The following is a 17,514-nucleotide window of genomic DNA, read 5'->3' on the forward strand; positions in this document are numbered from 1 at the left end:
TACGTTAAAGTAGTTTCCAAGGTAATTACTACTAAAATTAGGACAACCTTAGGCGGCAATCAAGCAAAAATCAAACAAGTTTTTGGAAAGGATACTCTACTATCGATCATATTCATACCGTCAACGAGGTGATAGAAAAATGTCAGAATACAACCAGCTATTACAAATAGCATTCATTGATTATGAAAAAGCATTTGACTCAGTATGGAAACCTCGGCGGTCAGTCAGGCATTGCGAAATAAGGGTGTAGACGAGCCGTATGGGAAAGTACTGGAATATATAACGGCTGCACAGTAACCATAGTTCTGCATAAGGAAAGTAACAAAATTCCTATCAAGAAAAGTGTTAGGCAAGGAGACACGATCTCCCCAGTTCTATTCACAACTTGCTTAGAGGAAGTATTCTGAGATTTGGAATGAGCAATTGGGGCTAATTCGATGGAGACGAAACGAAGAGGTGTCCGAGTGCTGTGCGACGTCAGCGCACGTTAAACATCCCCAGGTGGTCGAAATTACTCCGTAGCCCTCCATTACGGCTTTCCTTTCTCTCTTTCCCCTTTCACTCCCACCTTCCTCCCTTCCTTTACGGAGCGATTCAGGTGTACATAGCTACAAGTGCGACAGATACTGCGTCTTTCCCTTCCTGTGAACCAATTATTATTGTTATTTTTATTAGGAGTAAGAGTAGATGGAGAATACCTCAGTAAATTGCGATTTGTTGATGAGATTGCCTTGCGAAATAACTCAGGGGATGACTTGAAAATAATGATTGATGGCCTAGACAGGAAAAGCAGAAGAGTGGGCCTAAGAATAAATATGCTGAGGACTAAGGCAATGTCAAACAGCCTCGGAAAGGAACAAAAGTTTAGATTAGGTAGCGAAGCACTGGAAGTAGTAGACGAATATGTCTACTTAGGACCGATCGCGACCGCTGATCCTAACCATGAAAGGGAAATAACAAGTTGAATAAGATTGCGATGAAGAGCATTAGGCAAGAGCTCGCAGATTATGACTAGTAGCTTATTGGTATCGCTCAAGAATGAAGTATACAACAGTTGCACCTTACTTGTACTCACTATTGGGCTGAAACGTGGAGTCTAACGAAGAGGGTTCTACTTAAGGACAACGCAGAGGGCTATTGAACAAAATATGGCAGGGGCAATATTAAGAGATAGGAGGCGTGCAGAGTGGGTCAGAGAAATAACTCAAGTTACCGACATTCTAGCGGAAATTGAGAAGAAGAAATGGGTATGGGCAGAACATGTAGTGCGAAGAAAGAATAACCAGTGATCGCTTAGGTATCAGGCTGGATTCCAATAGAAGGAAAACTAGCAGGGGGCGGCAGAAAGTTAGGTGGGTGGATGAGGTTAAGAAGTTAGCAGTGGTCACGTAGAGGGAGCTACCTTTCCAGTTTTGGAAACAAGAAGGGAAAGCCTCCAGTGACGGCATCTATAGCAAGCGATGGGGCATGGTGATGTATAATGCACCACCAGATTACGTGCCACGCACTGCAAACATCGCACTAGGTTGCTCGTGGAGTGATTTGGACAAGCCTAATTGGCGGCACGAAGAGCGATATATTTAGTATACAATTCTTGCCGTATCATTCGGGGTAGCACCACTGCATGCATGAGTTCGCATCAAACGTTTTCTCTAACCGCTGAAAACGAGGCAAGTCTAAGTGGTTGTATTGGGGGATTGCGACGGCTTCACTGCCTTGGGTGAAGCACTCGATGCTTGCTTGATCTGCGAAGAAGTTTGCTTAGGCGTCGACAAGCGACTGCCTGATTTGCTGCCCGCCTTGGCTGAAGACTTGCTCTTGTTGGGTGTGCGGGAGCCGGATCTTTGAGCAGAGGATGCTTCGCGAGTAAGTCTTTGTTTTCCGCTTTTTTGTTGGTTCCCAGAACTGTCAGCCACCGGATTGATCTGCATGTTCTCTTCCTCGTACGTCTTCGTCGTGATTTTATGCATGTACTGGGATGACACGAGGGTGAACGAGCGTGAAAGAAAGCAGAGGAGAAAAACAGTAGTTATCCAATGTCAAGCAAAGTATAGTGGTCGCGCCGGGCAGTTTGCCAGCATTGGAACATATCCGAACTTTATAATTATAAAGTGGCATGTTCCTTAGACAAGTCCCACGCCTACTGAGTGCAAAGGAAAGTTCGAAAGGAAGGAATATCATCGTTAGCTTTAAGCAACAGTACGTGCGTATAGATCAAATTTAGGTTTTGTGAGCGAAGGCGAAAAAATATCGGGTCACTATGGCAGAAAGATGTCTTAGAATGCATATTACAACCGCGTGATAGGACAATGGACGAGAAAGAGACCAACAGTACTGAGCGCTAATGTCCCAAAAAGTATAGATCCTTTTCTTGGATCTCTTGTACTGCAACTAGAAAGTTATGAAGACAAATTTCACGTGTTATATCACTGCACCCTAATATGCGTCCTCATTTACTGTGGAATTTATATACATTTTGCGATATTGTTAATTAAGACATCTTACTATCACACCGTTATTACTTAGCTTATTGTAAATGATATGATGACTAACTATAGAAACATCAACGCATTTACATGTATAGATTAGGGCTCAATTTCTGCACAATTGCTCAAGGTAAAGACTGTATCAAAAGTTTGGAGCCTAGGAGGTTTGCTTCCGATTCTCAGTGGACGGCTCGTGATGAATTCCGAGTGTTTCAAACCTTCAGAAGGTGAGACAATTTTTGATCCTACCTTCTTCACTGGGGAGGACTTCCACTCATGCTAAATGATTCTCGTTGTATCACTTAGAAGCCAATCCGCAGTGCTTCAATTATTAGAAAACAAAAATAACAATACAGTCGCTATCAAAAGTATACCACCCTACGGGTTTCCTTCGCAGTCCTTATACTGAACTTCCGAGAGGATTTCTAAAATGTCTAAGCTTGAAAAAAGATGGGAACGACATTTTTCGCCACTCACGAGGTTGTGAATGACGGCCATGAGCAACGAGCTAGGTTACAGGACTTTCAAGCAAGCCACTTCAATCGTATAGTTTTCACCAGGGTTCTAAGTGACCAGCAGTGGCTACTCAATGGCTCCATGCTCTCAAGTGCTGTTAGTGTTGTAAAATGTGGAATACTGATATACATATAACTAAAAAATCTAATACTTCACTCTATTAATATGTTGCTCAACCATATGCAACCGCGACCTGCTTTAGGGAACACTTGTACGGTCTCAAGCGTTGCCTTGGATTACCGGAAAGCAACGTATGTGGCAAGCGGCAGGAGTTGTTCGCTGATGCATTTTATGCAAAAATCAAAGAAATGGGAAACAACAAGAGTGCTGCGTGAATCTTGCTGCTTGTTTATCCAGTCCTTTCGTACGCCAGTCGAAATATTAAGTGGGGCAGGTCTCCTCTAAAGCGCGAGACCTTCGTGCGAAACCGGCAAGCCGCTGGATGAGCACCAGCTGTCCCTCTTGAAAAGCGAATCCATGTTTTCATTGCCTGAGTAATGCCGTCCATAATGTGTGCCAAGCTAACCGCATTCCACCTGGCGTGTCTCGTTCATTCAGGGACGGAGATCCTCAACATCAAGCTGTTCATTTGGCAGTGACTATAGCTGTAAATGAAGCAAGGCGGCATGAAGTGTAACGCAGTGCAGTGCAGGGTAGAAAGAGTAGCGTCCCTGGCTGCGGAATTGCAATTCCAGGCAACAAACCCTTGTCCCGAAATTGCTGAAGTTGGTAAGTTCAGCCGCTCAGCAGTTGACTGAGAAAAACAATATGTTCTCTTCGGTAGGGTCAAGAGTGACCAGAGGTTCAAAACTTCCAGGCACGCTAAGATGCGCCCTTTGAACCGCCCACTTAGGTCTTAGCAGTTTTTCGTTGCACTGTATTTATATCTGAAGCTATTTAACAACTAATGTAGCAGGATCTCATCGGGTGCGGTACCCCACGAAACAGCGGGGAGACGTGACAAGTGCAATTTTGGTCTCGCCGGGACGTTGCGGAAAGCCCACGCTATATAGATGAGGTTCGAGTGCGCAAAGAAAGGCTGTCGGTACCTCCGACTTCTGACCTTTATGTCCAGAAGTGGTCGCATCGCGTTCCAAGACATGGTGCATGCCTATACATATTTTTAAGGCGAAAGCCCTTAATGACTCATACTCGCGGCAATTACCATTTCCGCCCGGTTACGAGAAGTGTCACACTTCTTCGCGAGATTCTGCTGGATACCGTGAGATTGTGACCTCGTCACCTGGCTACGTCATCGGCCATGACACCGGGGATCATGAAACGCACATCATAATTCTTCGAATCGATCGTGAGGAAGATAGTTAAAATAAATAACTAAACTAGTACTGCGTCCATCGGGAATCGAACCTCCATCCCTTGGATCCCCAGCCGAGCGCTTTAGCAAACTATGCCACTCCCTTTTTTTCTGACATGGTATTTATTATGCAGAAAGGGTTATGTACAGACTATTTACAATTCCTTCTATGCCACTCCACAAGAGAGGGGAAGCCTGTACAATTCGGGGCATTCCAAATTAGTGAAGAATGGGATGATCAACACAAGCTTTTTAAATGCGTTGAAGAAATATTGTTACCACGGCATGGGCAAGAGTTTTGAAAGACAAGTGACAAGAATTGCAAAGGCCGGTTATCGGGAGTCTGTTATTAATGAAGCCAGTTGTGGGGTACTGAAAAGCCATAAAAACACGCACAAACTGAAATCCCTGCCCAACATGGGTGAGAGGAAGAGGAAGGTTTGCAGTGGTACCGTATGTGCACAGAATTTCACATGGCCTCAACAATGTAGGCAAGAGGTATGTTGTTGACGTCGCATTAACCGCCCCGCTCAAGATGAAGAGAATTTGCCCGACTATTCAAAGGGAAAGAGAAGCGAAGAAGCAAGAATGTGGGGGTAAACATAGAAACCCATATGTTGGATGCAAGACAGGTGTTGTGTACAGGCTTCCACTTTCTTGTGGAGCCAGTTATATAGGACAAACAGGACGATGTATTAATAAGAGACTACAGGAACACAGGAACAACTTGGAAAGTGGAAAGGACAAAACATTTCTGGTATCACATTGCCATTCATGTGAAATAATGAAGAAGGAGAAGAAGAAGTGCACTCCTAAGTTTGACAAGGTTAGGATTTTTATCGCCACAAAGAGAAGATGACGAGAGAAATAGTGGAATCATATTTTATTTCAACGGACAATGAGTGTGTCAGCAAGACATTGTCGTCGTGTTTGCACTATTTAAATTAATAATGAATAAGTACCAGCTCGCCCAACAAAGTATCTTGGTAAGTCATAAGTTTTCGCTATGTATGACCATGCTCGTTCACCCACAGTTACTTTCAAGGATCTTCAAGAGGCTTACATGATCGGCAAGCGAGAGCAATGTTTGAAGCCTCGATTAGACAGGTGCTGTTAACTAGGTCTTTGCCATTGAGATGGACATAGAAGAGTGAGATCGAGATCCAGCCTCTCAGGACCCTCGAATCTCGATTTAATCACTCTGTCCTTAAGGCGCCGCCTTCATGTTCGTACGACTCGGTTAAAGCAAACATTTAGATCTTCGTCCATCCTATGTGAAAGAGAACCGACGAAGGTTGAAGGGCGCCATGTTCGCAACTCGAGGCAACGTTTGGATAAGGAGGCTTGTGATCATCTGGTTTTTGGGACGGAGGAACGTTACAAGTCAAGCCACGTTTCGGCAAGGGGACTTGGCTTAAATCAACCTAAATCAGAAAACTCAAAACGCTAGATCAGAGGCGATGGGCTCAATAGAACCGTGGCCAAGGCCCCATCGTATCACAGTCGCCGAACTGCGAAATGACAAGTCCTCTAGTATTTTCGAAAACTCTTGGCAATGTTTGATATTGCAGACTGCCGTATTTAGCACTCCTATACGGTCGGCAGGAGGCTGCACGTAATTAGAAACTTCAGTGACGATGGCGCTGAAAACTAGGGAAAGCCCACTTTCGTTTTCTCTGAGCACAATTCACCAAGGCTAAAGGAAGAAGCGGTCCTGTCAAAGCGTGCAAGAACCGCCGTCACATAAAATACTTACGGCGAACAGCTTTTCCCAGGCATGGACGGCCTCCTTGTTCATGCGCCTCTCGTTCATGGCACGGAGCACCCCTATGACGGCCTCTCCCAACATGCGGAAGTGATCTGGCATGACGCCGACACGCTCCGTGTGGGCCATAGCGTTCTTGCGGATCAACGCCTCCAGAAGCTCCGGGTCCTCTGTGCTGTCCACCATTGACGTCAGCTGGTAGCCGACTGCGAACGCATGTGCCCGGAACTGCGGGTCTGTGGGCAGCTGGCCGACTGGTAGCTTGCAAAAACGCGGGAACAACTGCAGCGACTCGGGCGACCGGAGGAAGAACGAGACGAAGATGAGGACACCGTAGTCGCGGTTGTCCAGAACATAGTGGTGCCATATTTCGCGCAGTAGGCGGCGGTCGCTGGCCGTCAGACCCGTCCGGGGATCCTCTTGCTCGGGTGGCTTCTTAATGACTGCACCCATGTCTCGCCGTCGACCTGGAGAGCTGGAGAAGCTGTCGTCCGTGCTTACAACACGAAAGAACATCGGAGCGCATGCGCTCGGTCGACTTTCTCTTCGTCTCCTCGACATTTGAATCCAGCCAGCCCGCTTGCGCTGTCTTCAGCTTCAAAGAGTAACACATTTTCCACCCATATTATTGGCGCTATTTTGCTAAAGTGTTACTGTCGCTCATTGCACTTGTTTTTATTAACCTAATCCCACGGTCCTTCGTGATGGAGATTGGAAATTGAGCGTTATTATATTTGACAGCAGACTGTCTGGTTAATCACTCGATTTAGAGAAGAAATAACGCACCAGTAAGAGCAGAAAAAATGATGATGTTTCAGCCTGACTAGATAGTGTGGAAGCGAAACCATCATTACTAATGGTTACACACGATAAAGCGTTTTATTTGCAGAAGCTGGTCAAATGGAGCAAGAAGATCCAGAAGATGCCATTAAAAAGAAATAGACAAAATAAGGCGAATAAGAAGAATATGGGAAGCAAGAATATTCGGGAAACAACAGGAAGAATACAGAAGAAGGGAGGAAGAAGAAGATAGTTTGAGAGTGTTGAGATGCTACGTCAAGCCGAACAGTGACGCATTGCCAAAGCAGCAAAGTACTTCCAACGCTCCCATTGCCCCTATTCTACTGCCTCTTGCAGTCTGGGGGCGAAAATGTTCGAAAAATGATGTCTCGTGCCGTCAAAACTGCAGTCAATCTCATTATGAGAAATGATCGCCAAGGAAGACTTCTGAGGTGTATCTCCTTTGGTACCTGCTCGGACCTCACTGGAGCGAAATATTTGGAGCTTTCGTGCTCCAAATATTTTGGCCATATCGAATAGCTAATCTATTTTCTATCTATCCTTGTTACGTTTAGTTACGTTTGCCTCTTATATTCTCATGTCACTGTATCATTTCGATTTCAAAAATAGCGCCTGGAAACTTGAACTGAACGGATCAGAAGAAAATGACAGGCATGACTCTCGGCATGAAAAGTGATCCCTAATGTGCCCAAAAGAATATGTTTTACGAGATCAAGAAGAACGAGTAAAAGTCGACAATTATTTGAAGAAGAGTGAGCAGGCCAACTGCAATGCTCGCAGGTATTGCAGCGAAAGCTACATTGGCCACGAACTTGCATTCCGCTGTGGCGGTGCTCTGAGGAGGCACATAGTCGTTTCCTAGCAAACACAGCAGCTGGCGGATGCCGTGCGCTCTCCAAACCATATGGCAATCATAAGCAACCAGAAGACGAAGATGTCTCGTCTTTAATCCAACAACATAGCTAAACAACCAGACTAGCCTGGACTTGCAATCAAGATTAACGTGTGCATAGCCGAGCTAAGCCACTGCTAATGTTATGCTGGGCCGGTCTCACCATAAAAACAATTTCCTCCACCCGGAGTCAAACCCCCATTGCTCGGATCCACAGCCGAGCGCTTTAACCAACTGCTCCACACCCAGAATTTTTTTTCTTCATTGCATGGAAGTACTGCAAGCCCGATTTAACCAGGTCACATCCTGCAACCTGTCACATACAGTTACACCAGCATCGAGCTCCACATCAGGGATCGTGAGTAGCGCATCTTAATTCTCCTTCTCAAGAGTGAGGACGATAGTATTGATGATGATCGCCTAGTCAACGGTGCATTTCGGGCGAGCGTGTACTCAGCATTGGACATGATTGAATTGGACTAGATTATTCTAGACTTCACTTTATTGAATTCGATTAGACTGGTTTTAATTCAACCGGGTTAGATTAGATTGTATTTGACTTGATTGGACAGGATTTGATTATACTGGAGTGGTTTGGATTGGATTATATTAGACTTGATTGGATGGGATTAGATTGGATTAGAAAGGAGTAGGCAACTAATGCGCCAGGCACACATGCTTTCGCTACGTATATCCTGTCCTAACTGAGCTAAGCCACGGCCAATTTTTCTGAATTGTTGAGCTCTTCGACGTTGTCTTCATGGATGATGTTTGCTCCAAGAAGACCCACAGACTAAATGGGTCTCCGTGGAGCCCGATCCGTGTACCACGTGTACGAAGAAGCAGCAGCTTTGCTATGTAGAAGAAACAGCGAAGCAACTGCAGCAGAAGAATCGAGCGTCGCCCGCTCCGTGAGCCACAGATGCGGAGAATCAGCGATGCTATGTAGAAAGAGAAGCAAAGCAACAGCAGTTTCAATTGCAATCATTAATTCTGTTCTTACACCTGCAATGAATTCTGGCCAATCCCCCACTCTGGATATGTACCATGTGTACCGAGGAAGAAGAAGAAGATGTAGAATCGAGCGCCACCCTCTCCGTACCCCTCACGTGCGAAGTAGTTGTACTAAGTAGAAAAAGAAGCGAACCGACAGCAGAAGAATCAAGCAGCACCCGCTCCATGCGCCACACGTGCGAAGAAGCAGCTATGCTATTTAGAAGAAGCGAAGCAACAGCAGAGGAATCGAGAAAGCTCAGAGATATGAACGCGACCTCTCGCGACGCCAGTGGCATGCATGGTGTGAATAATTTTTTGCCGCATCTTCGGATGCCTCACTATGGCAAGCGTTCGGTGGTACGGAACATGGTCGCCGTACTGTGCATTGCCTCCTTCAGCTGCTAATGTTAATTCGGCAGATATCTCTACAGAAGCATATAAAATACCATCTGTTGCCGGCGCAGTTGAAATTGCGAGTGCCTTTCCTTTGCTTCAGCTGCTGGCTGCAATTGATGATGCGAAACGGAAAACAGCGCCCGGCCTGGTCAAAAATTCAGTTGGAGGTTTACAAGAGCATGAGTACCATTACATTTCCTCAACTACTAGACACCATGAACACAGTATGGCTGGATGGTGTTGTACCCGAGAACTGAAAATCCGCTGTCATGATCCTTATTCCGAAGCCAGAAAAGCCTCCAACAGACCTCGCCAACATAAGACCAATCTCTTTAACATCAATGCTGTGCAAATTTGCAGAGAAAATGGTAGGCACTTGACTTTCTTCTTGGCTTGAACAGCAGGGTTTTATCACCCCACTAAAATGGAATTTCTGCCACACATAGGTATAGAGGACGGGTTGGCAGTCTTGGCGTCAGCAGTTCTGTCATCTATCCGCAGCTCCAATGTGCGTACCACATGCGTGCAATAGAGGTTGAAAAAGCGTATCACATCAGTCATGCTGCAATCCTGAATACCACTGACATGCTTCATCTCCGCCGAGAGTACGCAGTTTTGTCGAATTATTTTTGGACGGAAGAATTTCGCAATACGCCTCAGTGGTGACGCAGTTGGTTCATTCGTTTTGCTACGCGGCGTCACCCAGGGGTCAGTATTGTCTCCGCCGTTGCTAAATATTGCTTCCATTCCATTGGCATGGCTGTTACATGACATCCCTGAAATCAAGTTTTTGCAATACGCTCATTACATCACGGTATGGAACACTAAACAACATCTGCTCACTCAGGAGGCCGCCCTTCAATCAGCATTAAATATTACCTCTGACAACGCTGCCTCCATTAGCCTTTAGCTTTCCGTGTGTAAACCTACATGCACGTCTGTCGACAACCGCTGGGGACGCCGTAAACTTACTGCAAATCTAATTCGTCTCAGTCTATCAGGCACCCCACTACAAGAAAGTCCGAGCGTAAACATTCTGGGCTTAACGATTCACCAATTAGGATTAGCGACTGCTTGGCTTTCTCATGGAAAAAGCAAGCAATTCAGACTATGAATTTGATTGGAAGAATTGCCCCTAAAACGGGTTGCGCTGGCTCCTCGTCTGTTGCACGCCAGTAGGTGAGGGTGTTTCTGCAGCCACGTATTGTTTATCAGGCTCAATTCAAGCTGTTTAACGAGCACAGTGTGATCGCCTTGAAGCCGTAAACCAAGAAGCTATCAGGACCATTTTATGCCTTCCACGAATCATACTGGTGCAGCAGCGCTGTGTTGCTCGCAGACTCAAGGCCACTCTACCACATTCCACGCACTGAGGGCGTATGCAACTTCACACATTACTCTTCATCCATCTGCGTCAGTTCTGCCTTCATGGAAGTTTGTACAGTTAAGCGGAAACAAGCCACATGGTAACCGCAGACGAACGTCTGCCAACTCAGCACCGTCGCTTCACCGGAGATTTGAAGAGCAAGATACTCACCTGCCTCAAGGGTCCATTGTAGTGTACGTGGATGCCAGCATACAAGACTTTGAAGCAAAAACAGCAATCTACTGTCCATGGACACCTAGCCTGAATCCGACCTCTACGTTTTCACTTTAGGAACCACTTACAGCTTTCTGCGCTGAGATTGTGGCATTTGAGGAGGCACTCTGTTCCGGGGGTACAATAATCATGCTCCTTGCGGCCCACATTGTCATCCGCACTGACGAACTTCAAGCAGTGTGTTTTGCGCTGACTTGTCAGCCGTCGCTCCAAAATACGTCAGGATACCCACCAGCTTGCTGCGTGCTTCCCGCAATCAGTACTTATTGAGTCGGTCCCACGGGACCTTCTGCCTCCCCAAAGTGAAACAGATTTAGCGAACCACCTCGTAACCCAAGACTCGTCAAGCCACGGCTCCTTGAAGTGGACGGCGCTACCCTCCTTTTATTAGGAAGGAAACACATCCGACTGCACACACATGCTCTTAACCTTCAGTGTGCGGTGTCTCTCCCCTGCGATCTCATCCGTGCAGAGAGAGAGAGATTTCAATGGCAACAGGAGATGTCTGCCTGGTGGTGAGCCTAGCATGCTACTCCTGATGAGGTTTGAGGGGTGAGGGTGACAGTTTGGAAGGGAAGGGGAATGAATGAAAAAAACAAATCCGTGTCGCACACTTTCACGCGAACATAATCACATACAGATGAGTTTTAAAGGGTCTAGATCAACCCTGTGTTCTTGATAAAAATTAATAAGGTCTTTGTAGCTCGCGTAGCCGACGACCCGTCGCACAAAAGACCCAGGACATGTTCAAGGCGCAAGGTAGTGTCTTTAGCTAAGCCTAAATTATTACGCAGTGTCCTGCGATGTGCAGCAAACTGTTGACAGGAGGTTGCCAAAGTTTCGAAATCTTCACACACATCACATGTAGAACACAGAGGGCTACTGGCTACACCTATTTTATGTAAGGAATAGTTTGTGTGTGACACATTCAAGCGGATTTGGTGTAGACAGTAACGATGGCACATGTTCAAATCGTGAGAATTTCGAAAGACGCAAGTGGGATCTATTCGGTGTAGAGGTCGGTATTGAGTGACCACAGAAAGCGTTGCAATCGGATTGGGCTGGGACAGGTAGGTCACCGCCGCTTGCGGCGAGGGCTAGCCTGCCACCGAATTTTTATCTGTTGCAGGCCGTCATTGCACCCGCCACCGCTTCGGTGGTGGACGACGGCTGTTGTTGTGGCGCGCGTCTTTCTCTCCATCTTCCTTTTCTAATTTTCGTTTCCTCCTTCCTACAGCCACAACAATAACAACAGCGTTGTAATTGCCGTGATTCAGTGGCTCCGAGTCTGGCTGCATCTCTTCGCGAGAATGGAATTGGAATTATCTCCGAGGAGTCTTCTGGTAGTACGTTTGCAGCGGCGTCGGCGTAGTCATTGGCCACGATGCCACAGTGAGCAGGTACCCACTGTAGCGCAATGCGGTGACTCAGGTCATAGACCTCAGTGTGCTGCTTATTTAAGTCAATGACGAGTTCTTCCTGAATTCTTGATGTTTTAAGCAATTGAAGTGCAGCGCGATAATCACTGAAGAAAACCCATGCTGCAGGGTATTGTAGAATATATATTATACTTTCTCTCAGAGTTGTTAACTCAGTAGGCACAGCTGAAGTGCGGTGACCGAGTGTTGTCGTGATTGTGGTGTGCATTGATGGCACCCACAGGCCGATCGATGAAGAAACAGCAGTAACAGACCCAGCAGTATAGATGTGGCAATGTGGACGTTAACATGCACAGATGTGCTCAAGGGCGAAGTAAAGTGAGGGTCCGGGGGTGTGGGCTTTTCCTTTGATGCCAGGGATAGTTGTCCAAATTTGCCATGAAGCAAACCTCCATGGTGGGAACGATGACGGTACAGCGCGTTTATATTGAGCAGTCAGTATATGGAAGAGTGCTATCATACTTTGGTCTGAAAATGGATGGTAGGTTCACGTAAAAAGCTCAGCTGGGCACAAAGCAGCTCCTGCGGTATCAGCATGGCTACAGATAGACGTCTGTTCTCCGCCAGAGTACTAACTTTGGAGGCGTTCTTTGTCAGACCAAGGCCCACTCTCACAGCTTTGGCCTGCATGACTTCAAGTAGTTTTATGCTTGACAGCGAGAGGCCTTGAATAACAGGGAAGCTATAACGCAGAAGGCCTTTCAAGACATTCACTACTTGTTGTGGGACTGCCTAGCGCTGAAACCGACATGAATCCGGTACCGGACGATAGCTGGCCTTTCAGCAAGCAATTCTGCCTCGTATAGCTTGGACGCAGGGACCTCATCATCGCACACTCCTAGACGTCATAAAATTAACCAACTTTTTTACATTCATTTATTCATTTATTTACACCTAATCGCATACCCTACTGATGCCCTGAGGCAATACATATCGCCATAAAAAAGAATGAAGCGTCGCCCACTCCGTGCGCCTCACGTGCGATGAAGCAGTTATGCTATGTAGAAGAAGCGAAGTAACAGCAGAAGAATCGAGTGTCGCTCACTCCGTGTGCCAGACGTGCGAAGAAGCGGGTATGCTATGCAGAAGAATGCAGAGTCTCCCGCTCCTTGCGCCACACGTGGGAAGAAGCGGGCGGCGAACAGGCCGCGCGCAGCTTATCACGCGGCTGAAGTTCGGCTGAAGGTCGAGCTGCGGCGCACGTGACTCGCGCCGCAGCTAACCCCCATGAAGCTTTCGCTTCAAAAGGAACAAGTAGGAGGGTGCTGCAGCGGAGAGCTCTAAGATGATTTCGGCCGCTTGTGTCTCGGCAATTGTCAATGAGAACGCGGGCTTAAAGTGCGTGTTTTCTGCTTGGATCCATTGAAACAATGCCATTGAAATCAAACACAGCCAATGCTTCATGTGCTTTGGGCTCAGAAGAACCTACTTGGCCCCGCAAGGGCATAGCTTCCAATGTTATGATAAACGCAAATAATAGTTTTTGAAACTGCAATTGAGAAGTTTTCGCTGAGCTAATCGGCATCAATTGCCATGTAGTGCCGGGCAGTAGCGAACATACTACGTGCGCAAATGCGTACGCTAATGTTCTGACGAAGCTCTCATTGTTACTGCACTGCTGAATGTTTGAGATAACAAGATACTGTTAAAAATCAACACCTGGGGTTTTTGACATTCGCATATTCTCGTAAAAGTTTCCATGTAGGTTCTCTTCCCTGGCCTGAGGCATTCTGCCAAATCCGGTTGCCTTGCGATAATTCATTCGCGCAAAACACGATTTTAAATTGCGCAGTTTTTGTGACCACCATTTAGGCAATTTCTGTGGACGACACTGCATTTAGGACGTCGCAAATGTTATACCCGCGTTACTACCTGCACCCCGAGTGATTATGAAAGTTGAGGCCTTAATTAGGCCATCTCAGGCATTTGATGCGCTGGGTTATAATTTACAGACATTATTTTCGCCATCCAAGGCGTGTCCGAGTATTTTTACAATACTGTGCGTTATGTCGCCATTTGGTTAATTAGACATCGTTTGTGACCTTGAACCTAGTTTCAGTGTTCATTTGCTGTTATTTCATAAACATCGAGGAATGTAATGCATAGATGCAGTCAATAACCGAAGAAATAAAAACAAATTACCCGGAGGCGCACTTTAATATAGTGTTAAGCATGAGAGGAAAACAACGACTAAGTCCAGCTGCCGACGAGCTTCTTCGCGCTTTTATATGCTATAACTCGCTTATAGTAGACGCGGTCATGTAACTTGCATAGCTTTTAACATGGCAACAAAATGAAGTAATTCTGTGCGTATTTTTGCACACAATTATGTCTCCAAGCCATAGCCAACGCAGCTAATGCAGCTAAAAATATCTTCTAGGTACCAGGGCACCACACACGAAATTCGTTTTCACGTGCAGCTGTGGCACACCATAGTGAATTATGAGTAACATCACTACTCCTGAATAAATGGATGGGGATTCTGGATGAAAGTTGGAAAAAGTCCGCAGGTTTTGTGCTGTTTCTAGCGTTTCTACTTTTATTGATCCAATCACACTTATTTAAATAGCCCTAAAATTACTTCATCAACGCTCACAATAAAACAACTCCTAGCATCTCACTTGTTTCTTCGCAAGGCATGCACGCGTCAGATGTGAGTGGCAATAGAACATAGCTACAGAGACAAGTGATACAAGCTTAGAACTACGGATCAAAATCCAGTGACAGTAGCACAAGATATTACAGCTTCGTTTCTCGCCAGGCGCGCCAGGTCAACAGAAACGAAAACTGCTTCATCGATGCCAAATTCATCGGACACGAATGCATCATGTGTCCATTATTACTTCAAGGCGGTGATTCGAAATGCATCTATTACTCTGCAGCCGGCTGCAAAAGGCTCGCACCGGTTGCTGTTTGTGCACCTGTGACCAGGCACGCCTCCGCGATGCAGGTTGTGCGTTGGGCGCGCAAAGAGTGGCAAGGCAGGGCCTACTTCTCCTTCATGGGCCACCCGCACTCGCTCAAGATCATCAACCTGCGGCACGAGGACAAGGGGACCTACGTCTGCTCGGTCACCTTCCGGGACGGAACGCAGAGGAACGCCACCGTCTACCTGCAGGTTATCGGTGAGCCCAAGGAAGCACACTTTCATCGTGGCTTCGTCTCACATCATCTACATTTTAGAATTTGTGTCACAGCGTGAGTGGGCCACAGCAGTCTAAATTCAGTTGACAGTGATCTGATCCGTCTTCTAAAAGAGGCAGAACAATAAATGAGCCGGCGGGACAAAATAAATATTTCGAAAAAATGGAGACCGTTGAAGGCGTTTAATTAAGTATGCATCTCTTCATATGGCGCTTCCTTACGCGACATCGTTCAGCATTTTCGCCATTGGATAGCGCGTAGCATATGAACAATGAGGTGTTATGCCTACATTTATGCTTAAGTTTAAGCTAATGCGTATAGGAGTACAACATCAATACCTTTTACGCCCTCACTCTGTATAATTTGTTTATGTTAGCGAATTATCCATAATAATATCTATAACAGGCAACGCGAGCACGCATTGTCAGTTAGCTATCGGCTTGCTGCTGACATTGTTCGTGGATGCGAACAAAATGCTCAATGGTTCTATTTTCGTGTTTATTATTGACCGTATTTAGACGTATTTTCCTCATTTATCGCCCTGCCTCTCCGGGGTGGCGCTGTGGAATTACGGCACTCGACTACTGTGCCCAAGGGTGCAGTATTGAATCCTGGCCTCGGCGCACTATTTTCTCTGGAGGCGAAAAGCAAAGGGCCCGTGTGCGATGTCTGTGCACGTTCAAGAACCCCAGTTGTCGAAATTTCCGGAGTCCTTACTACGGCGTGTCTTATAGTCTGATTCGTTTTGTTACGTTATACGCACAAACCAAATTAAACCAAACCATTAGCGTTCTAAACGCTGTAGATTCGAGCAACATCTTGTAGATCCCGTTGCAATAACAAGTTGTAGGGGCGAAGTTAAAGGTTAATATCAGTCGGAGCGCCACCACAGAGAAATTTAATCAAGCGAATAAACGAAAAGCTCCAATCAAGTCATTCAACAAAGCGAGGGCACTGGAGCGGAACAACAAGAGGGAAAGGCACGCAGAAAGCGTTTAAGATCGATTTGCGCCGCTCCCAAACAGGCAATCCAATTAACGGACGCACCAGCTCACCACACACACTTTTCGACCGCTGATGCTCTGAGCGACTTGACGGCGTGTCGAGTGGGCACTCCAGAGTCGAGCTGTAATCGTGTTGGCTTGTTTTCTGGCTCATTTGAGCGTCTCGCCCTGGCGGTTTTGACCGCGGCTTCGGATTCTCGTATGTTTGCGTTGGTTTCTACTTCTCTTTGTTATGTCTTGGTTTGTGTGTAGTGCTTAGTTTATGTTCTTCATCGCCTCCAACACATATCGCCTACGCTTGCAGTGCCCCCCGATCCTCCCGTGATAATGGACGGCCAAGGGAACGTGCTGACGGGAAAAATCGGCCCTTTCAACGAAAGTAGCCGTTTGAGCCTGGTATGCGAGGTCCGAGGCGGTAAGTGGGGTTATTTATCCTTCTAGAGACGATTCAACAATAATAGGAATAGTTCTGTCAGAAACAGTTTGTTCATAGCTAATTTGGATAATTTACGCAGCACAGCACGATAAAACATACACAGGTACGCTTGCGTCTTATTGTGCATGTTATTGAGCAGTGTATTTTCCGCCAGTTCCACAAATATATTGCAAGGAATAATTGGGTCATAGCTTATTTACGAAAACAAAAAGAGCCCGATACGAAATTGCAGGTACTGCTACGTCTCCTTGCTCATGTCCTTTCACGCGGTATTTTACGCCAGCTCAACAAAAGTATTACAACAGAATACTGAAGTGCACACTCAAACACGCCATGTGAAATGCTTCTTGAAATGCTGAAAATCAGTATTAGTGCCTTTATTGTCTTTGATATATAACCCGCTGCTGAGTTCCCTTCTCTGAATGGCACGACGCCCTCGAATGTAGTGAGCCTTATAATTTAGATCATGCATGGTGATACTATGATATCCGAACTCCTTCAGAAAACTAACATAAGTTTTTGTAGCTTTGATTACATGTGGTTTCAAAATTCAAGGTATCTTTTTATTTACTTAAGCATATTCTGTTAAGTTGAGCAAGGTGAGAAAAGTAAGTATTTGACGGCGAACGCTGGTGTATTAAAACCGGCTCAACGGGCACTATGGCCACAGTGTTACTTAACCGGAAAGCATTCAGTCCATCTAGTCATCAGGAGAGGGAGAAAA

The 17,514-nt window shown here is 46.1% G+C and overlaps 2 protein-coding genes across 4 annotated transcripts in view; one reads left to right on the forward strand and one right to left on the reverse strand.

Annotated features, from left to right (window-relative positions):
* The window catches only part of LOC146200012 (neural cell adhesion molecule 2-like), a 74,923-nt gene that overhangs the window by 14,702 nt on the left and 42,707 nt on the right, over positions 1 to 17,514 (forward strand). For all 3 annotated transcript variants that reach the window (XM_084595318.1, XM_084595317.1, XM_084595319.1), the window contains exons 3-4: positions 15,157 to 15,331; positions 16,659 to 16,769. In XM_084595318.1, coding sequence (XP_084451444.1) covers positions 15,208 to 15,331; positions 16,659 to 16,769 — 235 coding nt within the window. In that variant the 5' untranslated portion in view covers positions 15,157 to 15,207. The remainder of the gene's footprint in view (positions 1 to 15,156; positions 15,332 to 16,658; positions 16,770 to 17,514) is intronic.
* On the reverse strand, positions 1,677 to 6,535 carry LOC146200013 (globin C, coelomic-like). Its single transcript, XM_084592256.1, has 2 exons — positions 6,074 to 6,535; positions 1,677 to 1,973 (listed from the first exon to the last, which is right to left on the reverse strand). The coding sequence occupies exons 1-2, from the start codon at positions 6,533 to 6,535 to the stop codon at positions 1,677 to 1,679; spliced, it is 759 nt and encodes a 252-aa protein (XP_084448382.1).

The sequence above is a fragment of the Amblyomma maculatum genome, chromosome 2 (assembly GCF_055883805.1).
Source record: "Amblyomma maculatum isolate TAMU_Amacu chromosome 2, ASM5588380v1, whole genome shotgun sequence".
Lineage (NCBI taxonomy): Eukaryota > Metazoa > Arthropoda > Arachnida > Ixodida > Ixodidae > Amblyomma > Amblyomma maculatum.

Coding starts and splice junctions, on each gene's coding strand:
- LOC146200013 (XM_084592256.1), bottom strand. CDS start 6,535: ATGGGTGCAGTCATTAAGAAGCCACCCGAGCAAGAGGATCCCCGGACG. Junction 1,974..6,073: donor CCTGGGAAAAGCTGTTCGCC/GTAAGTATTTTA, acceptor GTGTCATCCCAG/TACATGCATAAAATCACGAC.